Genomic DNA, 26,478 nt, shown 5'->3' with positions numbered 1-26,478 from the left:
TCAGAGTCTTTAGCATTCAGGTCTTATTTTTAAAAAATTAACTAAAATAAATTTATAATATTTTTGTTAGTCTTTTTTGTACTCATCTTCATTTGCTAGTAAGTTTCAAAAGCTCTATTCTTGTGAAACCTTATTATGACTCCTTTTCCTTTATTTGTAAGTCTGAAATTAACTTGACATCCATGTTTTACATATATTTTAGGCTAAATGTGAAGTATTCCCTTATACCCATGAGCCATTCAGAAAGTTGGTACGTTCTGCTTTCAAGGATACTCTAAATGAGGTTATTAAAATTCAACACTTTGCATATTCTGATGGGGAAAAACACTTGTCTCTGACAACAAAGGAGATAAGTTGATTCAAGAAAGCTTCTCAGTCTTCTTATCCATGGCCACTGAATTCCTCTTGCCAATATTTGTAAAACCAAAATTAGAAAATGTTACCAGGGAGGAAGAAAAGTGTAGGAACCCAGGTTCTGTCCAAAAGCAAAAATCCATAACCATCTGTTGTTTGTGTTACATGGATTTCACAACTGTCATCTCCACTGTGCACACCATTTCATCTTCACAGCAATATCACCAAAACACCCACTGAGATAAAATCACAAATATTTTGAACATACTGTATGATATGTTATTTTCCAAATTAATATTTGACAAAGTCAAAATGAGGACTTGTCTATAGGTTACTTTTGTGCTGTCACATGAAAAAAATCCTTTAAGGGTTTGCTACTGTTTGGAAATACTTAACTTCAAACTTGAGTAACTTAAGCAACACAGAAGAAAGATATTAAATGTTGCCATTTTTAATTATAAATTTGTTTTGAAAAACTGTAATGCCTACTACATACACTTAGTTAGCATCTTTCTTCAAAAGGGGTCTAAAGCTGCTTTTTAAATTATTTACTTAGAAATATCTTCCAGAATTTCAATGAACCTCTTTTGTTTTCATAACTTTAGACCAGTAAGACTGTCCCACATTTCACAGCTGGGTATGGCTTGAAGAATTTATCATCTCTGAAGCTAATCTTCATAACCCAATGTCATACCCAAAAAGTTCTTTTTGGAGAAAAATCACAACCAAACAAAAACCCCCAAACTTGAGAGCTGTCCTTGGAAATTGTCCTTGGAAAACTGACAGAAAAAGCGTTAAAGCCCAGTGAGTAAACAAACTGCTTTTTCCCTGAGGAAATCTAAAACTCAAGGTCAGCTCTGCCTGAAATCACCGGACGTGTCACATGGCTTTCATACCTGCCACTACGGCTCCCATCAAACCCACACTGAAAGCAATGAAAACATTTTTACTGGAAACAGATAGAGCTCTGATAAGAGGCTCCCTAATCACCTTTGGTTGTTAATGCTGCACAAAGTGAGAGGTAAAGTTTTGAAAAAGAGAAGAATGAACTAAGAAAATCTGAGGTCAAATGTATTTGTCTTTAGTTCCTTAATGTTTGCATGTGTTAAAGCAGAAATATGGCTTTATAAGTACATAGATACATATATAGTTTATATATATGTGAATACATACATGGACACGCACTTTATAAACATATGTCTTTGTATAAATATAGAAACACTGGCTGTCCTGTTAGTATAACTCAACTAATTCCATTTTATCCCAGCTTCTGTCCTCCAGTAACAAAAGTCTGGTGGTCTCAATCTCAGTCCCTTGGGTGTAGGAATCCATCACAAAACCATCACCCTTAATTTAATGCAACTGACAGTCTCTGCTCAAGAGAGGCAGAAGAAGGAGTTACCATGGAGACTGAACTACTGCTCTTCTCCAGAGGATGCTTTTATCAAGCACGGGCTGAATAGTAGGGGCTGTGCAACCTTGAGGCTTGTAACCTTGATCACATCACAGTATCTTGCTTTTTGCGGTGGCTTTTTAGTAAACTCTAACAAAGATCCGGTAGATGGATTGGAAGGGTGGGGGAAGGAGGAAGAGATGGCTTAAGAAAACAAACAAACCAACCCCTCAAAACACAACAAAACAGGGTATAAGTGCATATTGTGCCAGATTGAGAGAGAAAAGGAATTTCATATTAATTTGATTTATCAGATTTGTCACCTCTGCCTAGTGCTTTCCTAACAGGGTGAATGCTGTGCTTGACCTATTTGCTGGAATTAACCAGGACTGCAGGAGACCATATGGATTGCCAGATGGTCTGCTATAATTTAATGCCATTTATTCTAAGTATGAAGTAAGTGATAAACATAATTAACATTCTTTTAGCTCCTTACTGGATGCCTTTTATTGGTTTCTTTTTTTTTTTTCCTCAGGCATTGAAAGGTAAGTTAATATCTTGTTGCTGTAACACAGATGTCAGCTAATTACAGCAAGAGGCTGCAGCCTCTAAAGCAAAAAGTGTCTGCACAGACTCTAACTTATTCACTGACCCCAATGGGGTGATTAATAGGTTGAATGCTAAGCTCTAATGAGGATGGCAGATCTTAGATGTTTTCAGGTTCTCTTAATTAGTAGTATGATGAGCAGTGTTCATTGCAGATGTATGTATCACACTTCATAGTAAACAATACACCTTGTACTCATTGCCTGAACAAGTATTTCATGTTGCAGCACATCAAATATGAAGGAAGAATCAAACCACTTTCAGACAATAACAACAATAAAGTGACTTCCTTCAGAAATGTTTTTCCTGATAGCTATTTCATATTCTGCCAGTGATTGTCTAAATGGTCTATTTTTTAGGAAGTAGTCCTAGAGAAGGTATGGCTTCAAAGAGTGTTTATATCAGGCAGGGTTGTCATTCTCAGCATTTTAAAATCGCAAGTTTGTAACTAGATATCCAAACAACTTTGTCTACTGTTCCTGTGCTGATAATCTTCATAGTGACTGGGGTAGGTGTTCCCAGAATGAATAGCAAATAATTTTGTAATTTTTAATGTCAATGTACAGATGAAGTTAGTATGCTGATACTCAGAACAATAAAAGAAGTATTAAAATAAAAGGCAGGAGAACTGAATCCTTTGTATTTTATATAAAAAGTTGTGCACATGGAACCTCACAGATAAAAATGACCACAGCTAAATGTCCTGAGATTTGCATCTGTACTGTTAATAAAACCTGGGTGAACTTTGACCTGACAGAAACAGCATTAATTAAATGCTATTCAAAGAACATAACAAAACAGCACCTGCACTATAAAGCAAACCTGCTTCACATGATTAAAAGAGCCCGGGTCACCAAGTCACAGCATAGCAAAAGCAGAAAAAAATGCCAGCCTTTCAACAGTTGTTTTCCCCATGTTCCAGATGGGTTTAGCACTTGTTCAGGGGCCTCCACTGTTACAAGTTAACGCTTTACAGTGCATGTGCTGATGCACCCTTAAGAAACAGATACATTAGAGGGGACCTGAATGTGATGGGACATACCTGGTCTTTTACTTCAATCTTGTTTCTACCCAGTTGCTTCTTCACCTGGTGAATCACTTGCCTATTGTTGCCAGTCCTATAAAATCCTTTATATTTTTCTACTAGTACATGAATAACTTATGATTCTCTACTAGTATATGCATAAAAATAGATCAAAATATCTGAACAGGAAGCTTTTGTTAATATTGATTCCTCTTGTCAAGATGTGTCTCTGTGACTGCCAGCATTTGAGAAAAGATCCATTTTTCCATCTCATCAACTGAAAAATACTTTCCTGAGGTGCTTAAGCTAATGCTATGCTGGCTTCAGCTTCATTATTATAGTCAGAGGAGAAAAAGGGGTACTTAGAGAGAGCAACTCAGGTAGCCTGAATTCCTCTCTGTAGGAACGCTTCTCCCTTCCCCAACTGCTAAATGAGTTGGGGCCATTCATGTGTCAAAACTTAGCTAGGCTGAAATCTGTGATAAAAGATTACTATGCTATGAGACTTCATGTACCCTTTAACAGATCATTTGGAGGACCTGATAATACTTTGCTATTACACAGATATCAGTTCTGAAAAATACTGGAATGATGCTCTTCAGTGATTAAAGAGTTTCAATCTCAATATGCTATTGCCACAATGCTTTCAGTTTCTATGTATATAGATTTATACATATGTACATATACATAAACACACATTTATAAATCTATGCATTTAATTGTTCCATCATTGCAAATAGTCTGAGATGTTTCAGGTGGTTACCTCATAACATCAAAAGAAAGTGAAATGCCAGATCTATTGCCTGGATTAATCTCTTATTCAGACCTCTGGACTGCCCGAGTAAGTGTTTTGCCTCAGCAGAAGCTAGCTCTCAATACTTAAAAAAGAAAAAAAATTCTGAAAAAAATGAAGAAACCAAGCAGAATTTAACAAGTTAGTCTTTGGGGCTGATAGACACAAAACCTGTCAAAGCAGGTTTGACACTTAGTTCTTAAACATAGCTTTATACTTTTAAATTGTTTTTCATCTGTCTTGTTCTTAATTTGCTTTCTCACAAGAAAAAAGGTATCAGAGAATTTATGTTAACTGTTCAGTTCCAAAAATAAGATTGTCTGCATCTTAGCTGTCATACAGATAGCTTGTTTAAAACATCACTCTTGGCCTAAATGGAAAGTAGGATTTTAGGACAAATAAGGAGAAGATGTAAAATCCCTGACTACAGAAGAATACACGTACCTGCTCAATGAACTCTCATTGCCATAGTAACTTTCTGTGATTAAGCTCCATCATCAGATATACTGAGAGATCTCACTAAGGCAGGGAAAACTGACCAAATGTACCCCCAGACCCAGATTAAGTTACTTGAGCACTGATTTGTTGGAAAAATGACACTCTCAGAAATTGTGAATTTAGGGGAAAATTGCAAAATAGAGTTAGGTAGAGGAACAAAGAAAAGGCCCTAAGGGGGAAAAACACTTTAAGATCATAGGAAAAAACCCCAAACAAACAATGGTATTTACAAATTTCACAAATGTCTTACCTCCTGCATACATGACAGCCAACATTATGGATGATATCCAAGCTATCTCACTATAAGATGTGTGGAAGATTTCTTGTATTTCTTTGAAAAACACTGTGATGGCTTTGGGGAATGCATAGGAAAATCCAATAGAGATAAAAGCCCCGAAGACCACAACCCATCCCCAGCCTCCATCAGGAGGTGGGTAATCTGGCGTTCCTGCTGTTGGTGGCATTTTTTGGTCTCTCTTTCTTCTCCAACTAGGCTGGAAAAGAAGAAAAGAAACAGAGGTTTAGTTTTCCCTTTTTTCCATATCAAACAAGAGTATTCAATCATCATCTGCAAGGATTATAATGAGACCTCAGAGCAAAGACCAATTTCCAGCTGTCATGGAATCACAGAACACAAGTACCTGTTTGTGGTAAGAATATTTCCAATAGCCTATTCAACATGTGACAACTGTTACAAATCACCTATCTCAGTCACTGAAGTTGTATTTGCAATTATTCACTTATTGGAAAGTGATAAGTTTTTGTGGATTAATTTATGTAGCTCTACCATCTACAGGATGGATGGGAAACAATGGAAAAAAGTTACATTAAATTATAACTAAATGCCATTGTGTTAGCAAGATTTATTGGTAACTCAGCAAAATCATCAGCAACAACAGAAAGGAAACAAATAGCAAACAACTGAAAAGCAGGTTCTAAGGAGAGATTTGAAATTCCCTGGGTATCTATAAGTAAATACAAAATATTAAAATTCCATATTGTACTCTTGTTTTTTAAGATTTTCATCTTCATATTAGTTATGTTGATATTATTTGCAGGAAAAAAGTAGAGCTTGATGGAGCTAATGTTGCTGTTTCCACATGTCAGAAGACATCACGAAGCCTTCCCCTAATAAACTTCACAAGCTTTCCACAGCTATTCTCTAATTTAGAATTGACCATTAAGATGCCAACAGAGTAATATCTTATAGAAGTTCTGAGATGTGTAGCCAACACATTCAGGAAGCTCAAGAAATAATAGGGAATCCATATAAAACTCATAAGGCCTGAAATAAATGTCATTCTGTTAATGTCATCTTCATATCTAAAACCTTAAGTTTTCTATGTTCTGCATCTCATTTTTATCAAACAGGTAGCAGTCATAATCCATTTTTTAATTCCAAGATTTTTCCACTATCAAATCCCTTTATTATTAAACACAGTCCTGGAGTCCACTGTGCTTTCTTCTGTGTTATCCAGCCTATACAGACAGTATGAACTGCAAATTTCTTTTTCCTCTCTGTTTCTTTCTCAGGCATTTAGATGACTTATTATTCTTGACTGGTCTCCTGTTGTACCAGTATCGAAAGCCATGGATGATAACAGTGTTTAAGTTGCTGTTATGCTTATGATTACCAGCAAGTCTCTACGTGATTTCTTCTGTGCCACTTACAGCATATTCCAATTTCTCGCTGTAAACTGCATTAGCAGTAGGAGTGATGTGATTGCCTTAACAAAACTGAAAAACTAACTGTGTCAGTTTATATTAATCTCTTGGGATAGTGCCCGGAGTACTTTCAGGCTAAATGCCATGTAGCACTGCATGTGATATATGCCATAAAACAAGGAACGTGTTGCTTTTAAGATTGCCTATCACTAGATGATAGAAACCCAGTGTACTTCTGATTCTTCACTTTACTTAAGCTGACTGTATATATCAGCTACAATCTGATGTAGCTGGAAGACATTTGGGGGGAAGCTAAATCAAGGACTAAAACATCTGACTTTTATGAAATATTAAAAAAGCCCAGGTAGTTTGACTTCTGTATCATATAATTGAGATTTACAGCTGGCAGCAATAGGTATCTATTTCTCTGTACACAGAACATATAAATCATTTTATGTGCTTGTCTAGAAAGAACCTCTGGTATGTTACTTTGTTTCTGCTTATCCTAGTTGCAGCTTAATATTAAGTTCGCCAAAATACATCAGAGAGGAAAACCTGGGCCTGCCACTAGGGAAAGCTGGACAAGCAGAAACAATTCTGGTTGCTAAGACTTAACTTTGGCAAAGCAGTTAAACACTAGTTTGTTTTTGCTGAACAGAAGCCCTAGAAGGAAGAGTATCTCACAAAGCCCACTATAACTTAGAGCACACATAACAATGATCGATTGCATTCAAAAGCACAAACCTCAAACTGGCATGAAAAGCAGAACTGTTTTTGAGTTAAGCGACAGTAAACAAGGGTTTGCTATCTATCCCAGAAAGCAGTTGTTCTGCTCATCTGAGAAAACTTTTGGTTATTTCATGAAGAAAAGTTCAACTATTGTTTTCTTACACTTCAAAGACTTGAGCATATTTGTTTTCATATTTACTATTCAGATGTCAACACTTCTATTGCTCTTACAAATTTTTGTAACAGCACACAACATCAACACATTGCTCTTCAAAAAAATGGAAAGGGTTTATCAATTTATTGAGGAAGCACTCCTTTTCCTAAAAATAATACACAACCCCTTTGAAAAATCACAGCCACCGTATTAGTCAGGAGAATGTTGAAGATTCCTGAATGTCACTAATGAACCAATGCTTTAGTTGGTTCCTTATGCCCCTTAGGGCATAAGAGCAGGCTCTGATAGTCCAGTGCTTTCCTCCCTTCAAATGCTTCACAGTAAATTAAGAAGGCACTAAGGAGCCAAGCAAGGGGGCATTGGGTGCTCCTGTTCCTCAGCCTAGAGGCTAAAAGCTCACTGAAATGGCCCTGTCTGCCAACCTGCACTGGGCATTAAGCTGTCATGAAGAAGAGCCTGGATCATTGTATCTCACACCTCCTGTTTATCTCACAAAGTAGAGCTAATAATAGCTTGCCTGATATTCCTTTATGATCATCCTGGCCAATTTTAGCTCCAGCTAATAAAAGGTGAACAGGAAAAAAGTAATGTTTGCACCAAGAGAAAAAAAGTATTCATTTTGTCAGAAACATCAAATCCAGCATCTCAAACATTCCATACCTGCTCAGGAGCTAAAGCAATATTCTGCTGTAAAATCTGCACTTAATATCCCTGAAACTGAATCCCTCCTAAAGAAGTCTAGCTCACTAATATACCTAGCTCTAACCTAGGCCTAACTAGTAAGATTTGAGTAGTATAGGTATTATTCAGACAGTGCAAAATCCATTGCCAACCAAATCAAAACAGGATTTTACATGAGTGGATATAAGTGTTAATAAAGGAAGCAGCAGAAGATGAAGGAAGGAAGCAGAGACAAGTAAAATGTCTTTTCAGAACTCTTAGTTTATTATGGGCTAGGGAGAATAAAAAGAAATATGATAGAAATCATAAAACCAGGCATGTGTGATGATGTTAATGTGAAGGACATGGTGCCAGACCAAAAGAAAAAAAATAAAAAGCAGCACTCGAGTAAATGAAGGTCACCACCAGTGTTTTTAGTCAGTCATATGAATTCCATCATGTGCTTAAAGCTAGCCAGCGAGCACTGCTCATACCTATGCCTTTATAGGCAAGCAGTGGGTGAGGAATGCTCCCTGCCCTCTGCCCAGAAAAGCAGCAGGGGAATAGTGACTGAAGTGTGTCCTGAGCAAGGCAATCAATCTCCCTTCTCTCTGTCAGGTACACAGAGATTGCTCAGCCCTTACATACCCTGAGTCAGACTGTGCAGAAGGATTTTCTCCTAAGCTCTTTCTAGTTTCCCTGTATAAATCCCATTTATATAAGCAGTGAACAAGAACATAGCTTACTGTAGAGGTGCCTGTGTCTAACAATAGGAGAAACAATAGGAGAGGGACAAGAGGGAACTTCTAAAACATCTGATATGCAATACTTTCATTGTGTAGTTTTCAGTACATTTGTACTTAATTAGGCATATGAAAACTAGTGAATGAAAGAGAGAAAGAGAATGGGAGGGAAAGGGGAAAGGGAGGGAGGGAGGAAGGAAGGAAGAGAAAGGAAAAGAAGGGGGAAAAGAAAAAAAGGGAAAAAGCACCAAGCAAACAACAAGGTCAAACTAAGAGCAAATGCTATAGACAAATAATGTATCTTGATATCATGCACTGTAGACTTCAGTCAGTTATAATCAACCTGCTCAAACTGCTCTTGTACCAATGCTTCATTAATATTCTGCAGCTGCCAGCTGCCAGAATCAGCTATCAATAAAACAGCTTGTCAAAGACCCTTCTAAGAAGGGGTTATGTTGCTCTCTTGTTTACAGACAGTCTGATTTTACTGGGAGATTTAGTTTTGTTTTTCTCCAATATTAGAGTAACTGTTTGCTTTCCAGTTTGGATTTTGTCTTCCTTGTCCTGAATGTGCCCCATCACCACTTGACTCAGCAGCCATTTGTCCCAAAGTAAAAGAGCTGGCATGTGAGAAATCTGTCCCCAGCTGCTGTAGGATAGTGGGAATACTTGGCTTGAGTGCACTGCACACGGTGCACAGTTCCACACAGTAAGCCAAGAACCACAAACAGCTTTGCAATTTTGAGCAATATCAGTCCTGTAACATCCCTGTGGGCTGACTGGGAAGTATTACCCACTTTTAGACATGGGAAACAAATGTAATAACAGGCTAAGTAACATAAGTCTTGTCCCAGATCAGTGGCTGAGCTGGGATATGGACTAATGCCCAAATAAACTGTGAGTTATGACTAAGATTTTTAAGTGGATGTGTATTTTAGAATCTCATTAAGTAGCAAATTCAGATTAACTGTACTGCTTATACTAGAGTTAGGAGCACAGGGTACAATGTTTGTTTTATAGGTTTGAATAGTTTGCTGCTCCAACTTATCTTTAACAAGTGTTAATTACACTGCTGTATTTGAAATAAATTACTTTGTTTTAGCATTAGTAAAATAATGAGTTATATAGGAATTATAGTCTTATAAAAGATTCTTGCTTAAAAGCTGCCAAATTTCCAATTTTCTTATTTTTATTAACAACTCTTTAATGCATTCCAAGACGGCAGAAGAGCAGGTATCATCTCATCCAATGGCATTGCCTCACCAACTTCTAAAAGTTATTGTCATTATCTTGGAAACAACCTTCAGTCTTTGAAGACATACCTTAATTTTAAACTCTATATCACTCCAGTCTTAGATAGCACAATACCCAACAATATTAAAAATAGAAGTACTTTAAGTCTAAAGCTATATCTTATTGAGAAAAAAATTAAACTTTTTAAAGTTAAAATTAAATTGTTTCTTGAAGAGGAGATGAAGGAAAAAGGAGTTATTTACAGTTAAGAATAAGAATAAGTATTGCAATATACTTTTTAACCAACTGAACGAGTAACAGGTGCTGGAAGACAGTGTGGGAAAGTAAGAGCCCCTCACACATCCAAAGCAAATATATTCATATAATTGTTCCAACTGTCTAGGAGGTTGGCAGAGGCAGGTTCTGTGGAGGGAAGGAGAAGGGAGAGAAAGGCACATGCTTTAAGATAAAAATAAATTAATAATCCAAATAACTTTCTTTCTTCTTGGGGTCTGGCATTTTAATAGGCTGATTCTTAGTAATAGTGTCAGCTGGGAAGATAATTAGATGTGAAAGCAAAAACTGTTTGCTAAACAAGGATGATAACAGATGTGAGCTCTTGATGGCTGTGGGAACATGGGAAGGTCTAATTCACTTTTACCAAGCCTGGAATAAAGGCACATCATGTAATAATTCCTTCTTCCTGTATGAGGACTCAAAATAGGATTACTGACACAGAAGTGATCCTTGTAAAATACTGCCTTATAAAAAGCAAAAACACATAAATAAATGGTTTAAACAGAAGCTGAAGCAAAAACCTATTGCTAAGTCAGTCAGTAAGGCTTTTTACCCCCAACCAAAAAAAATTATATTGAAAATGTAATGGAATGGTTACAACATTTAAATCAGATTTTTGAGCACTGATGAGTCAGTAGTGAGATGAGTACTGTAATCTGTCAAAACTAATATCACTGTAGCATTTATGATTAATCTGATTTTTGTTGGGCTTTGGTTGGGTTTGGGTTTTGTTTTTTGTTGTTTTCTTTTTTAACTCCATATGTTGTGCTGCCACATTCTCCTGGGTAACCATTATCTGTATTCACAATCACAGTCATGTGTTGAACTTCCATTCATCATGCCTTCTGTTATTGCTTTTTTTCACCTATTTTAAGGGAAACGTAAATGACTGGCTTACTCTGGATGACAAAATACCTACATGACTAGAGTTAAGTGAAATGAATTCCAACCAAAGTGATTGCAATTCTGTTTTAATTACTTCAAAAAAAACAGTCAATACAATACCTAGCCCAAAGAGGTTGGCACTCCGCCCAAACTGAAGTGCACTGAAATTAAATGTTGATGTGATCCAGTCAGAAGAATTAATCAGTTTTAACAATAAGCTGATTGAAGTTGATGAAAAATTCTTCAGAACTGAAAAAAATAAACCAGCCAAACTGAACACCCTTTCAAAAAAACCCAAACCAAAACTTTGTTCTGCTGTTACAGAAGTAGTTTTAATAAGCTCTGCTAAACACATCCTTTACAAGTCAAAGTTTTATCTCTCTGTACTGCAAGAATATTGTTCCACTTATTAACTAATTTCTAACCACTTGTATCACCTTTTAAATTCTAGCACTCCTCCCTCATATTTAACTATGGTAGTTACCAGCTTTACAACTTGTAGATGCTTAATATTTTAATTCTTTATAGACCAATTTTTAACCATTTTTGGTAATATTTGCCTTTCCACTACCTCAGCATACTCATCTCCTTTAAAATTCACATTGAATAAATGTTATAAAAAGAATAATTCTATTAACTTTATCAAAGTTACTATGGGCTCTTGAGATTAGAATCCAGCCCCTGGCTATCTTCTCTGCTCTAGTATTATGGCCCAGAGCACTTTTTGTGTATGTCCTACCACTCCTCCAAATCGTGGCCTGGAAGCACCATCTCACACATACTGGGAAAATATTTTTCTTCTATTCTTGTGCGAACACATGATTCCCATGGGTGGAAATAGTTACTCATGCTTAAGTCTCAGTGATAACTTAGATTATGTAATAGGAAGTAAACTGATCCGGATTCTGTTCCTAAAAGCATATGACAGGGAATATATGGCAGGCCAAGGCTGGAAAATAACTCCAGACGGCAAAAGTTTATACAGGGTTCACATTTCATTTATTCCTGCCAGTTTGGAAACTGTTACTAGTTTAAGAATTTTTTCTATATTATTAATAAAATGGAAAAATTTAGGAACACTTCTGATGACATAGTCTTTCAGAAGTGTGAATTGGGAAAGTAATGAATTATAAATCATCTGTTAGCAAAGCTACAGTTAGCTTAGATACTATATAGAAAATTATATAATGAAGGCAAAAAGGAAAAGGGCAGAGCTACCAAAACTTACAATGAGGTAAATAGCTTTTAAAAGAAATTACTTGGTGACTATGGCATCTTGGAAAAAACAGAGTTTCTGCAGTTGTGGATATCCACTCTAAAAAAACTCCTCAGGATCTAGGTTATAAGTAAGACACATTCAATTGATGTAGATTTTAAAAACTGTGTGACAGTAGATGAAATAAGGCATCCATTTGTATTAAATAAAATTAAAAACATACAGATAATTCAAACTGAAAAATCCAACTGATTTAGTTGCGCCTTTAAAGGCTTGATGTGTGAGTTCTTTCCGCCAGTAAAAGTTAAAATGCGAGCCATTGATTCCAAGCACAATATAGCCAAAGAAATAAATTAATCCAGAAATCCTTCTAGAATTACTAAAACAGACTGTTAGCAGCTAGAAAGAAGTAAAGAAAGAATGAAAACAGGAAAGGGGGAGGGAGAGAGAGAGAAAGAGAGAAAGAGAGAAAAGAAAGAAAAAGAAAGAAAGAAAGAAAGAAAGAAAGAAAGAAAGAAAGAAAGAAAGAAAGAAAGAAAGAAAGAAAGAAAAAGAAAAAGAACTTCATACTGACTTAACAGAATTTATTAGACATGTAACTTTTTTATACATTGGTGGTCTAGTGGTAAGGGCGCGGCGCTGTCACTGCCTACACCCAGGTTTGATTCCTGGTCAGGGACACTGCCCGGGCAGATGGAGCTCGTTAGCCCTTAAAGGCAACCCACCTACGTCCTAAGGACCTCGCTGCCACCATCCAAGCTCGCTTGGCCCCGGCAGATGAACCTTAGGATTAAAGGGTGGGCTCAGTTCCGCGCACACTGTGTCTCACCTAAAAAATGCAATGCACAGGCTGGAAGGTGTAAAGACCTTCCCCGGATCTTCGCTCGCGAAGACTGGCCATTATAAAAGCATTTTTAGAACAGAATCAATGTTAGCTTTATAAAACAAAGTGGAATAATTTAAAAATGGCAACACTTTTATCACAGACATATCTGAGAATTTTCTCAACCCAGAGATATTAATTTTCATTTGATTAATCTCATGACCACTGATATCCATGGCTCTGAAAAAGCAAAACATGATGGCAAGGCTTGCTCCTCTCTCCAACTGTCTCCAGTTCCAGGCAGATAGATAATCATGCAGGTATGGTAACACAGTGCTCATGTTTGAGACCAACAAGAGGCCATCCTTGAACATGCACTTGCCATTTCTTAAGGGCAGAAATCAGATGTTAATAGCACCTTGATGGCTGAGCAAAGGAATGTAACATTTCTAATCACCTATCATTAAAGTTGACAGCTCTGTCCAGCACACTCAACTTGCAGACTTTCTTATGTTGATATTTATGCTGCTAAAAGATCACAAAAGAAGGTCTGTTCCTATTTGACAACCCACAACTTTGAGTAGACACTAAACAACTGGGGAGGCATACATTTACACAGGACAGCGTAGTACTACAGAGGTACACTTGTCATCTCTTGATGACTAAACATGGCTAGAAGTAACAGATAAGCTATGTTAGCCCAGTATCTCTTTGAGGCAATTTAGCTCTGAGTATCATGGCATTGTGCTACATAAAATAAGGACACGTATGATGTTTATTTACCCAGTCTGGAACATGATGATAAAAAATTCATTTGAAGTATGTACCAAAACTAATATAATTTAGGCAATGGCAGTGTTCTAGCATAAACAAATAGAGGGAAGGAAGAAGTTATGATTGTATTTGATTTCCATAGAAAGGAAGAGGATGTTTAATTAAAAACTTACTATGTACTTTGTCCAAGTGTTAATAAGATGACCTGCTGATATATACACAAAACAACTTTAAAGATCAAGATGGTTTAATCAAATTCTGACATGTATTCCTCCACCCATTGTAAGAAATTGAACATGGGGAGATCAAAAACCCTCTCTTGACTATTACGGAGGACATTTTCCTAACACAGTAAGTACACAACACTCAAAGAGTACAGCACACTGACTGCTGTACCTCTCAGAAGGTAGTTCTACAACGCTACAGCGAAAACAACGTTCAGCTAACTTCCAACAAGCTTTAGAATTCATCAAAAGTCTTAATATAAATAATATTGTTTATACATTCATCATTTGCAACTTTTTTACTCTGCCATTTACTAAACCCTCATAGAATGCCCAAATATATACACAAAGTCTGTGGTTCTGCTCTGGAGTACTGGCACTGAAAAGTTGTTTAGTGCTTATCAATACACTCAGAAGAGATAAGCAACCACTGCAGGATGCACAAGAAGAGTTAGATAATTCTCAAACCCCTCCTTTCTCATGCTGACATCAATAATTTCTGAAGAATCTAGAAACCAAGTTTTTTTCACATTTTTCATCATATTTTTCATATTTGAATCTCCCATTACAGATCTTCCATTTAATGCCAGCACTATGCATTTAACTTAATAATATCCATTTCCCCACTTTGCAGTGGGAAACATAAGCCTTCTGGAACATAAGCCTTTTGACCAGAACTTACCAGGTATCTCAGCCTGGGATGAAAACATTCCTTTCAAACATTAGGACAATAAGAACTCCTTTTCTTACTATGGACAAACCAAATGCACCACTGTCTGGGTTGCAGACCCAAAAAGCAGACCTGAAAACTGAAGCCCTGAATTGCAACAGTCTGCTAATTACAGGATATGAAACTGCTATTCCATTAGTTTTGTTTCAGCTGGCAAATCTGTCATTTTGTTTGACAGAGAATACAGGGTAGCATCACTTCATTTCTCAAAAGCAACCTGATAAATCCACAACAAAATTTTTTTGTTTGTTTTATGCTGGACTCTAACTGTAAAACTTATCCCATGTACCAAAGTGCTTTGCTCTACATAACCCTTCTTTGTCTAAGCATGTCAACCTAAACAGACTAGCAAGGGTCAACTTTTACATTTCTATATCACGCATATAGAATCACACATAATATGCTGAGTTGGAAGGAAGCCACAAGGATCATCAAGTCCAGCTCTTAGCCCTGCACAGAACCATCCCCAAGAATCGCACCATGTGCCTAAGAGTATTGTTCAAATGCTTCTTGATAACGTAATACTCATTATTTTCATTATTGAGAATGTAGATCAAAAGAATTCAAATCCTCAAAATTTCACTATAATAGCTACATAGAAACAGTAATAAAGTTAACAAAAATATATAGCAAATGAAACTAGAAATACAAATATCTCTGTGGTATTTGCAAGCTTCCAATTAGCAAAAGGGCACAGTAAAAATATCCACAGAAGAGACTAGGTAAATCATATTTACCTAGAAGCTTAATAGATCAAGAGCAAGGCATATTGAATGTAGGGCAATGAGCACATCAATCTAAGAAAAGAGTCTATTGTCCCTTTCAGGACGAAATTTAATCAGTTCAAAGGCAAAACATCGTTGTGATTTTCCTTGTAAAAAGCAGATATATGCACACATTTGGTTGTTCATATGATTTCTACTAAAGGCCAGACTTTCTACATGCAAATTTATTCACAATGTGTAAAAACATGTACAGCACACTCCATATACCTATTCATTTTGTCTAGTAGTGGCAGTGGAGTTTTGTAAATCTCCAGGTTTTTCCTTGAGAATACAATAAAATGCTGGGATTCACAGTCTAAGAATTATAGTCCTTTGAAGATTACCCTTTCAGTGTTCAAGACAGTAATCTTCTTTGAGTACAGAACATCGAACCTTGGAGTTTATGTGCTTTTCTAAAACCTTTAAAGACACCTCTTTTACTCATTTCCATTTAAGTCTCAAATTATTATCCTACCTATGCATAGGTATGCGTAGACTATGCGTAGACTTCCTATACATAGACTTTTACATACAGCCCAACTTACTTCAAAGCAGAGTAGATAGATTTAAATCCCAAATCCATGTTTCTAATTGTTGTTTAGCTAGATCCTTTCTCAGGCTGCAGAGGAAACAACCACCACCTTCTGGGATGACTGGGTTTAAATATATTATTTTTATTTTTCTTTGCAGATTCTTCCCCAAACACACTTTTCAATATTTCTCTTGCCTCTCAGAATATTACAAGATACCCTGTGAGCTGTTCCCAAGAGGAAGTTGTACTTGTTGTAATCTGATTCAAGCATAAAATCTATTCAACCTTAGCATTATTATTCCCTTTTCATGATATTTTGCAATTTGAATATTAAACATGGAATTTGGGGTTTGCCTTTTTTTTTTTTTTTTTCCCTGTAAGTTACCCATGGCGAGATTCATCAGTCAACAAAATGTTTTTAGTAAAAAACAAAGTTTGGGTAAAATGAACACTGTCCTAATGAGCTCCAAATAAATCTGTATGTCTTTTATGTGTGAAAAAACCATGGGTTGTTTCCTTCTGTTCTCCCTAGTATAGTTTACTGATTCAAAAACCATGTCTGTAAAATGCTACATATATTTATCTCATTGTTTACATGATAAAAGAAGCATATGATGGAAAAACATACCTAAGTTGTGGTTTTGTGCCTGTGCATCTCAGAACATGTACTTATGAAATGAGATTTGAATGCACAGAATTTTTCATTTGCCCTTTAGGGGGAAAAGTGCGATTGGCCCCTGCAGAATAATGGTGACTGTGAAAAGATGTAGCACTAATAAATCTTGAATTCTAAGGAAGTGACAAAGGACGGTGACAGAATGTACCTGTTCAGGTTTCCTGAGCAAGTACCAGAGAGTAGAAGGATGGAGAAAATAGTGCTGTTTTCATCTTCAAAATGTGAGTAAAGCTGTAACTAATTTTTTTTGCAAAACAAAGACCTTTCCTTTAGAAAATGAATTTGGGATGGAGAACATGAGATTTTGTCCAGCTCTGATTATTTCTGAGTTTTTCAATTTGCTCTAGCTTCTATCTGTTATTCATTTGACCTAAATCTGCTGTGTAGGATTAGCTGCATTCTTGCACACATTTGCAGTACATACACATTACAAAATAGTTATTATTATTACCTAAGATGCTGTGCATATTTTAAATGGGAAAGTAGCACTGAGTACTGTTTAATTTTCCATTAATCAAGAGAAAATATTTTTCTAGCATCATCCCTAAATAAGGGCTGTTTGGAGTACTGTGATACCATGAAGTTTCTCTTCAACAATCAAGGGAAACATAAAAAAAATTAGGTTTTGCATAAAATTTTCCAAAATGAGAATGGTAGTGGGGAATCCCAAAGTTCACATTTTGTAATATATTTATTTTCCCATATTCATGGAAAATCATCAATGGTTTATTTATGTAAATAACCTTAACCAAGTGGAAAAAGATTATTTCAGAAAAATTCTTTCTTACTCTCTCTTCCAAAGTAAATAAAATAAAATATAATAAAATAAACCAAACCAAAATAAAATAAAACAACAGCAACAAAAAGCATGAAAAAAAAAGTGTCATAAAATGCTCAGACTTTTAAAAGCAACTTTCTTATTAAGTAAGCCTAGCACACTTATTTAAGATTTATAAATCTATTTTGCAAGGTGAACAAGTCTGGGTTTAGCTGAAAAAGAGACAAAATACATTAAAGTCAGTATTCCAGATGAGGAGAATTTTTAGTGATATGTGAAACCACTAAAGATTAAAGCCAATATTTCAGTCTTTGAAAAAATTTTCCCTTTGTCTTTAGTACAAACTTGCCAATCACATTTTTAATTGTGCATGAATGAAGCCCAGTAGCAGTGTAAATTTGTTGATCACATTGTAGCAACAGTCTCTCTGCAGTTCATCCCACATTTTTCTCTTTTGTAGGCAAAGAAATATATATTTTTGATTATCCTGAATACAATAGATTCCATCTTCATTGGGCCAAGCGGAAATCTAACATCCAAGTTCTTCTACTGGAAACATGACATCTTGATTTTGAAAATTTGAAATCATAAAGTAGCAATAACTTCTTCTTTTTACTTATTGCAAATGAAAGAAAGCAACCCATAAAAGACTCGTCATTCAACCCAAAATATAAGGGTTTACTGGAAAAATTGAAATCAATGTTGGCTTTGGTGTTATACATCACTGAGCTGAAACCATACATGTAAAATCTACGCATTCGGCCTAGTGAAGTTACTGCCCGTTTGCATTTTGCAGCGTGAACAAGTCCTTGTTTAAAAGACACACACAGAGGAGCAGATTAGCATGTTTTCTGTGCCAAAGTAGAATTTGCTTATAAATAAGAAAAAGTTGCCATAAACAAAACAGGAAAGCATTCTGGGGGATTAGCATTGCATGCATAGCATTTTTTGAAGGCTTATTTCGTTTTGCACTCTGTATAATCACATTTATCTTTTATTTCTCCAATATTATAGTATCTGTGCTCATATTCAAGGATCTCTCAGAAGGCATCAGCTGATATTTGGCATCACAGCAGAACAAGGTCACCTTTTAGCCTCATGACTAGAGCTTTTGGATCACCCTCACAGACTCTGCCTCTATACTATATTCTGAGTTACACCATGCAAGGAAATGGGAAAGATTATGCAAGAAAATGTGGGCAGGCTCAGTAACGTGTATAACCTTATGTACTTCTTAGAAAAGAAGCATTTGACTCTCCCCTTTCAGTAAGGTTTGTATCTCTCTGTGGTCTTCATTTGTCTCTTTCTTTCTGTGCTTTTCTATTCAAGCCAGAGAAAAATTCTGTCTTTCACACAATAACAAAGTTATCTTTCTTTTGTACACTGTGGCACAATCACAGGTATTTTAGAAAACTATTTGTGTCTTGTTGACACCCTGAAGCACTTTTTCCAACAGCTATTCTCACCTCAGCTGACCAGCACAGAATGCCATGGTATTTCTGGAGAAGGACTGCCACACCAAACAGCTTTCAACTGTGAAGTCATTCAACAGATTTAAGAAACGATATAACCAACTGGGCCAAACTGCTGGGTTTTATTTGAAAGAATTTATCAACATATAATTTCAGGGATAGTTAACTGTTGATGCTTTCTTCGTCAAGTTGTCTGATTAAACACTAGTTTAAGTATGTAAAATATAAATATATTTATCATCAAATATAAATAATCAAATACAAAATAATTTCTATTCTCTGTAACTGCTTTCTTACTCTGCAACTTGTTTCCTGGCATCCAGCATACATGCAATTCATTCTTTGCAATGATCAGATTCATAATTTCCTGCAAGAAATACAGATGCATGGGCTTGATCTTGATTTCCAAAATACTGCTGGCCAACAAAGTAGAATAAGCACAGCCAAAGATCAGCTAAAATGAAGTAGTAAAGATGGTTTTTTACCTTAAACAATCAGATCCTGAACCAAATCAGAGAGGAAGAACAGCAGAGTTAATAACTAGAGTCAGAGGATAGAAATATCTACCATAAACCATTTTTTGTTTCCTTAATTTCAGAGGTCTTACACACAGGGGAGGGGGGCAAAGAGGGGAAAAACAACCAGCCTTTGTTATTGGAGCAAAATTATGTAAAACTTTTCAGAGATTCCTTTAATAGCAGTTTCCAAAAATTAAACCTCTATGAAACTGGGGCTTTGTTTTTTCCCCAGCATGTACAAAAGTAAAATGAAATGTTAATGTTGATGCCAAAGTAGTTGAAGAAAAAATATTGATTGAAATAGGTAAACAAACAAAATCAATATGATTTTAAACCCCTTTGAATTCATTCTCCAGATTCATTCTCTGTTTGAAGTGTGCCTGTCTTACCAGTGCATGTAAATTTAAAAAGAAGCTCTTGGAAAAAAAAAAATCACTTTCAACAGTTTAGTTTTCAATGAGACATAGAAATTATTATTTTTTTAATTGACCATTTTTTAAATGAATTTCAATTTCTGAGTATTTGAATCATGACAAAGAAAAGACTTATTTTCAGAAACTGTAGAAAACAGTTTACTCTGTAAAGTACTATGGTATAGTTAGGGTGTAAGGCAACAGAAACCTGATTCCATGTATGCTAAGCACTGACCCAAATGTATTTAGAAATTACCTATTAAATCAGAATTCATTAAGTAACAATGCTGTTCATTTCACTTTTCAAATTGCAAAACTAAAATTTTCTTTCTAAGGAAATGTATGAAACTTCAAGTTGATAATGTAAATGAAGAATAGAATCAGAGTATTTCATACCCAAGACATTGATTTATATGTAGCAAAACCAATTTAGGCTGTCACATGTGATATGCAGTATTTTATGAAACACAAGCAATAAGGCAACTAAAGCACAGTGAGAAACACTTGAAATTGTGTCAAAAGATATAAGACCAAAACAAAACCAGCCTTATTTTAGTTCTATTCCACATAAGGTCAGCAGTAACCCTACATTCTACAAAACTTATTGCAGGACTTAAACTACAAAATCCTTTGCTGCTACCCAACAAGGGTAATTAATGATCCATCAAAAATGACAAGGAAGTAAATTTTATATTAACAGAAAATGTGCTGAACCACCATCAGCTGACCAAACCCAGATAAATGAACCAAGTCATGCCGTACTACAGCACAGCTTAAGCACAATTTTCTGAGTTGCATGGTGTGCCTGTGACAAATACAGTCTGAGGTTTCCAACAACAGACTTGCTGTTATTATAGCAACTGCACAGGGTAATAAAAGAAAATTGGTGAAAACCACACATGATAAAAATTAAAAGTCATTGTAAATAATTGCGTCCCTGAAGCTGGGACTACTGCTATTCTTTTAATTATTTCCATGACTGTTATTCTTTAGATTACAATAATTCTGCAATAAAATGATTTTTACTACCATTACAGGTATGTGCATCATACTAAACACTGAAATGAGAAATTTGTAAAGCAAGTTTTAGGTTAGAATAATGTATTGACATTTGATTATGATATCATGATAGCATCAATTCATTATCTTTAATGGACTTCATCCTCACTTACAGGGCATAGAAAAGAAATAGAACACTGGTTCTCTATTTATAAAGAAGTTAGGATGATCAGAAACTGAAAAAGTTGGATGTGCCTTTCAGATTTCCACAAAACATTTTTTCCCAATGCCTGTTTAAATAGGTAAGGCACTTCTGGTTATTAATATATATGTGTGCAAATGATGGAAAAGAAATCAAGGTGAAAATAAATAAAACCCAGCAGATTAAAAGATTAAAATAAGCATAAAAACTTTTAAGTAAATGCGCTGATATAGCAACAGGTAGCTTTCAGGCAAAACATGCAAGAAAGAAAAAGAAAGAAAGATGGATAAAGAGATACCTGAGAGAGAAAAAGAATTAACTGGTTTTCATAACCCTGCAATTAGCTCAGTTGGTTAGAGCATGGTGCTAATAACACCATGGCCACAGATTCAATCCCTGTACAGGCCATTCACTTAAGAGCTGGACTCCACAGTCCTTGTGGGTCCCTTCCATTTCAGAATATGGCAGAAAAGGAGAAACATTTTCAAATTCTTCAGTATTATGGTTAGCAGGGAAAGAAAGATGAGTAATTTATATTTAGCTAAAAAACTACATTTTCCCTAGTGTTTTAAGAAACTTAATGCATACCTACTTCTCTATGAACTTAAGCCTAAATTGCCTTTCAGATGCCTTTCTGTTAGAAATTAAACGCTCTTCAAGAATAGATATCAACTGTTACCCCAGTTTTTAGAAGCAATTTGGTGACTCAGCTGATAGAACAGTTGCAATAACTAATGAAGCTGCATTTGTGTCATTGTTTTATTTTACTGTGATATGTATAATGCATCGAGCCCCTGGTGGTCTAGTGGTAAAGGCGCCGCGCTATCACCACGGAGACCCGGGTTCGATTCCCGGTCAGGGCCACTCCCGGGCAGGTGGGGCTCGTTAGCCCTTAAAGGCAACCCACCTACGTCCTGAGGACCTCGCTGCCACCGTCCAAGCTCGCTTGGCCCCGGCAGATGAACCTTAGGATTAAAGGGTGGGCTCAGTTCCGCGCACACTGTGTCTCACCTAAAAAAAAAAACTCAATGCGCAGGCTGGAAGGTGGAAAGACCTTCCCCGGATCTTCACTCGTGAAGACTGGTCATTATATTTACTATTTGTGAAGGACTTGCTGCTGCAATCTCACTTCAAGTCCTCTATTTCAACTCTACAACCACTACCAAATCATCAGCTTTACAGTACAATTTGATTGCACACAGGGCTAGCACTATTTTCCTGAGTTTATATCTAATGGTTGAATTTTATTAACTTTTATTTTGGAACTAACTATATTTTCCCATATTAACACTGTCTCTGCTTTGTCAGTCTGTTTAATCAGCATTGCACAATAATACTGCACCCTTGAGCCTAAAATTATGTATATTTGCATGCCATTTTCTTCTCTTACTGCTATCACATGACTAATTCAGATGTGGTCAGATGACAGTACATACTGTTGATCTGTATCATTCTTACCAAGTCGAAAATTATTAACATGGCATCACTTAGAACCAATAAAAGACTTACTGAGGGACAGAAAACAATGTATCTTATGTGAAGGATGCAATGTGTTGACGGAGACGTTCTGAGACATACATACACGACCTGTAAGATCTACAATATGTCCAGTTTATTCAGGAGAGCTCAGACTTTTTATAGGATCTGTAAACAAGGTCTTGTGACAAGAAGCACATAATTGGATACAAGTTACTGTCCAGATGTAAACATGCATTACAAATACATTTATAATTGGTTATTAACAGCTAACAAGGCAATTATTTACTTTATCAAACTCCACCTTCTTCTTGGCACTGATTTCCTTTTGTTCTAGCAAAGAGACTCACAGCCATCTTGGCACTTATAACTTATAGTGTCTATAAAACTATATAAAAGGTTATAAAAGTCCACAAAACTACAATACACAATACAAATTGCTCACACATACATCGTGTTCCTCCCACAACAATGCATCCCACAGTGGTTTTTTATATATTGTAATTAAATATTTAGTATTTAGTATTTTCATACATTATCAAAAGCCTTCCCCATAAGGCAAAGATGAATTATTAAGCAAAAAATGTTTTTTCCAATGATGGATTTCTTACTGATTGATACAAATTACTTTCCTAATAATATTTGAAGAGAGTTCATTACTAAAGCAAAAATTCCTAGTCTACAGAGTTACATTCCTATTCACCTTTTTTTCTTATTTACAAGTTAAAAATTACTCATTTGGAATTTAAAATTGAGGAGATACCAGTAAGTTTATATATTACAGTGATACTAAAACTCAAAAAAAAAAAATTCAAGCCAGTTAAGATACAGAAATAGACACCCAAAAGCCCAAACAACCCAAAATGGCTATTTAATTATTATACCACTATTGTAGTACAGAGATGGTCTACTTATGTATGACTAGTGATTTAAAGTGTCTATAATGCCAGGTTTGGTTAAAAAAATTTTAAGGGTTCCTGATTTGTCACAGGGTAGGATTTCCTCCCTCTTTTCCATTTTTCTTTATTTCTCCATCCAGTGTCTTTAAGTACCTGTTTTGTGGGGATGAAGGTGCATAAAACAAAGTTGCTTCCTCCTCATACTATGTTTAGTCTTCTGATTTGCAGAAGGTGTAATCTTACCCTCATCCAAATAAATCTTTTCAAGTGTTGACTTCCACTCTTAAGACTGTAATAAAACTATAGGAGGAGAAAAGGGATGGCTTTTCCTCTTGCAGCTTTAAGATTTCTGCAATTGAATCGATAAGCTCAGCTAACTGTACCCCAAAAGAGCTGATTTTCTTTCTTGTGGCCTCATCCCATTGCCCTAACCCAGCAAACACCAAAAGAGGTTTCTGGTTGCTTCTCGTGAAACCTTCTTCATGATATATGTCATGCACATTCTCTTCATCCCAGATACCTCCTCAGTCCTTTTGCCTTTCTACTGCATGTTTCAAGAATTCACCTCAGTTCATGTCTGCCATCATTCCCTTTATGCGAAAGGAAAAATATTAAGAGGCTCAAAAAGACTTTCTTTCCCACAGGTCAACTGTTCTAGTTTTGCTTTTCAACCTCCTTCTCTTGACCTAACGCACCCCCAAGAGTTATTGTCAGTGTTGCGCACCACCATCAGCTGAAGCTGTCAGCTGAAGTTATAATGACCTCAGGCTGAAGTTATATCAACCTGCCATAATCTAGATTCAGTTTTTCTTCTCCTGGGCACCCAAATTCAGATGTCTTCAAGCAAGGGCTAGCCAGCAGGTTAGGCACATGTGCAAGCTACCTCCTAACTCCTAGGAGCACTGGCTGCACCACACACCCTGCCTTCTCTCCCACCAGAAATCTGGGTACCAGGCTGCACCAGCCTGTCTCCATCTCTGCATTCCCAAGGAAGCAAGCACACCAGCCAAAACACAGTTATCTAATGAGGGTTTTTTTGCCATATCCACTCCTATCATACCCTTCTTTCACAAATACCTGAGGTTTACTATCAACCAGGGAAAGTCCTTCAGCTTTAATGAATTTGACAACAGTGAGGGAAAATGGAAAAATGAATTAACACTTCATAAAGCCACAGAGAGTCACCCAGAATAAAGTGAAATATATCAGAAGGCTCTTCACAATCAATTTAAAGATGATGTAACGACATCAATCACATATTCTTGCTGCTCTATGTCTGTGACACAGTAAAATCACAATGATGTAGAGAAGGATAGTAGCTAACAACTATGTGCTATTTCTCACAATACAAGGATAAAGAGCTACTCAAATAAATGATAAAGCAGATTCTTTAATGTTGCATGTTTGTAAGGCAAATCCACAAAGACTGAATTGTGTTTCATTCTACTTCCCTAAATAAACTTTGCACCTTGCCTGAAACCTAAGGGGGAAACAAACAAACAAAAACCCACTACCCTTCCCCTAACTTCCTACTCCTCAAATATTCCTAACAGCCACATAACCATCCCTTTCTCTTATAACAAACGTTAAAGAGGTGTTTTCTTGGTATTTTATCCTTCTGCCACAGGTCAAGATTTCAGAAAACACTGTGTGAATTGCCATATTTGCAGTCACTGTCAGAGTTATTTCCTGAATATGTTGCAAATTTAACCATTTCGAAAAAAGTAGAGTAATTTTTATTTGCAAATGTGGAGGTCTTAAGTGATCAACTCCTTAAACAATTCAGTCATTTATAGTCCAGATCTGTTGTTTGTACTGAGAATTAGTCAGTTCCTTAAATTCTTTTTTTGTTTCTTTGAGATAAGGTGAAAGGTTTTATGAACAGTACTTGATATACCTGTTGACAGTTTAAGATTTTTTTTGTCCTTGAAGAAGAAAATTATTTGATTTTCTAATGACATGACAGATGCAAAAAGGTCATCATCAGTTTCCAGTCACCACAAGGATGATAGCTTTCACTCATTCTGCTTTATGGCAACATTGGCTTTGACTATCAATTGACTTCTAAAATAGTTATGCTGCATTAAAATTAGGCTGTTGCTATTGAAATTTACAATGAACTGGATTTATCTTTTATTCATTCTCTTAACTTTGTATAGACACCAAGACTTTAATTTTGTTCTTTTGATATTTCAAATTAAATATCGCTCGAAAGCGAAAAAGTAAAGCTCATTTGAAAACTTACAGAAACAGAAATGAAGATACCAGTTCATTTTGACCTTCTGAGTGGAAAGAAATGAATAAATGAAACATTCATGACACTTCTCATTACCAAGGTGTCTGGATGTAACTGTAGGGAGCTCATTCCACTATGCAAACTCACCCTGACCCAACTAGTCATTGTGTGTCAGTATAAAGAATTATTATCTCATCTTATCTCCTTAAAATAGAGATACTGTCTGCTATGGATAAAGTTATCTATACCATGTAAGACAGTATTCATTTGTAGTGCTGATTCACATCAGAGTTTATATTACAAGACACTAATATAAATTAACGAAAAAGCAGGTTAAAGGGGATTTGGCTGAGAAATATTTCTTTTTGGCTGAGAAAGGATTTGGCTGAGAAATATTTCTTTTTTGCTTTATCATCTCTGGTACTGTGTACAAAAAGTGTTAAATATTCACAGAGTACAACAAGAGACCTTACACTCATACTTGGCAGATAATTATAATTTCTGTGCAAAAGATGCCTGTACGATTCTACTCAGATACAGAAGTGTTCAATAGGATAATTTTTTTCTGTATGTGTTTTTTTCCTTTTTCAAAAGGCTTTCAAGTAAAAAAGATTATATATTAACACAACTCTTCAGTAAATCATTTTTAAGAACATAAATTACAAATTAGAAAAATGGATATGGTCTAATA

The 26,478-nt window shown here is 35.9% G+C and overlaps 1 protein-coding gene across 2 annotated transcripts in view; it reads right to left on the bottom strand.

The window, feature by feature from the left end:
• Positions 1 to 26,478, bottom strand: part of SLC16A7 (solute carrier family 16 member 7) — a 79,554-nt gene that overhangs the window by 33,133 nt on the left and 19,943 nt on the right. For both annotated transcript variants that reach the window (XM_050324771.1, XM_050324773.1), the window contains exon 2: positions 4,919 to 5,162. In XM_050324771.1, the coding sequence (XP_050180728.1) occupies positions 4,919 to 5,132 (214 nt within the window). In that variant the 5' untranslated portion in view covers positions 5,133 to 5,162. The remainder of the gene's footprint in view (positions 1 to 4,918; positions 5,163 to 26,478) is intronic.

Source organism: Myiozetetes cayanensis, unplaced genomic scaffold (genome assembly GCF_022539395.1).
Source record: "Myiozetetes cayanensis isolate MyiCay16 unplaced genomic scaffold, myiCay2020 scf3, whole genome shotgun sequence".
In the NCBI taxonomy this organism is placed as follows: domain Eukaryota; kingdom Metazoa; phylum Chordata; class Aves; order Passeriformes; family Tyrannidae; genus Myiozetetes; species Myiozetetes cayanensis.
Note: the sequence above shows the minus strand (reverse complement) of the source record. Positions and strands in the feature narration are given on the sequence as shown.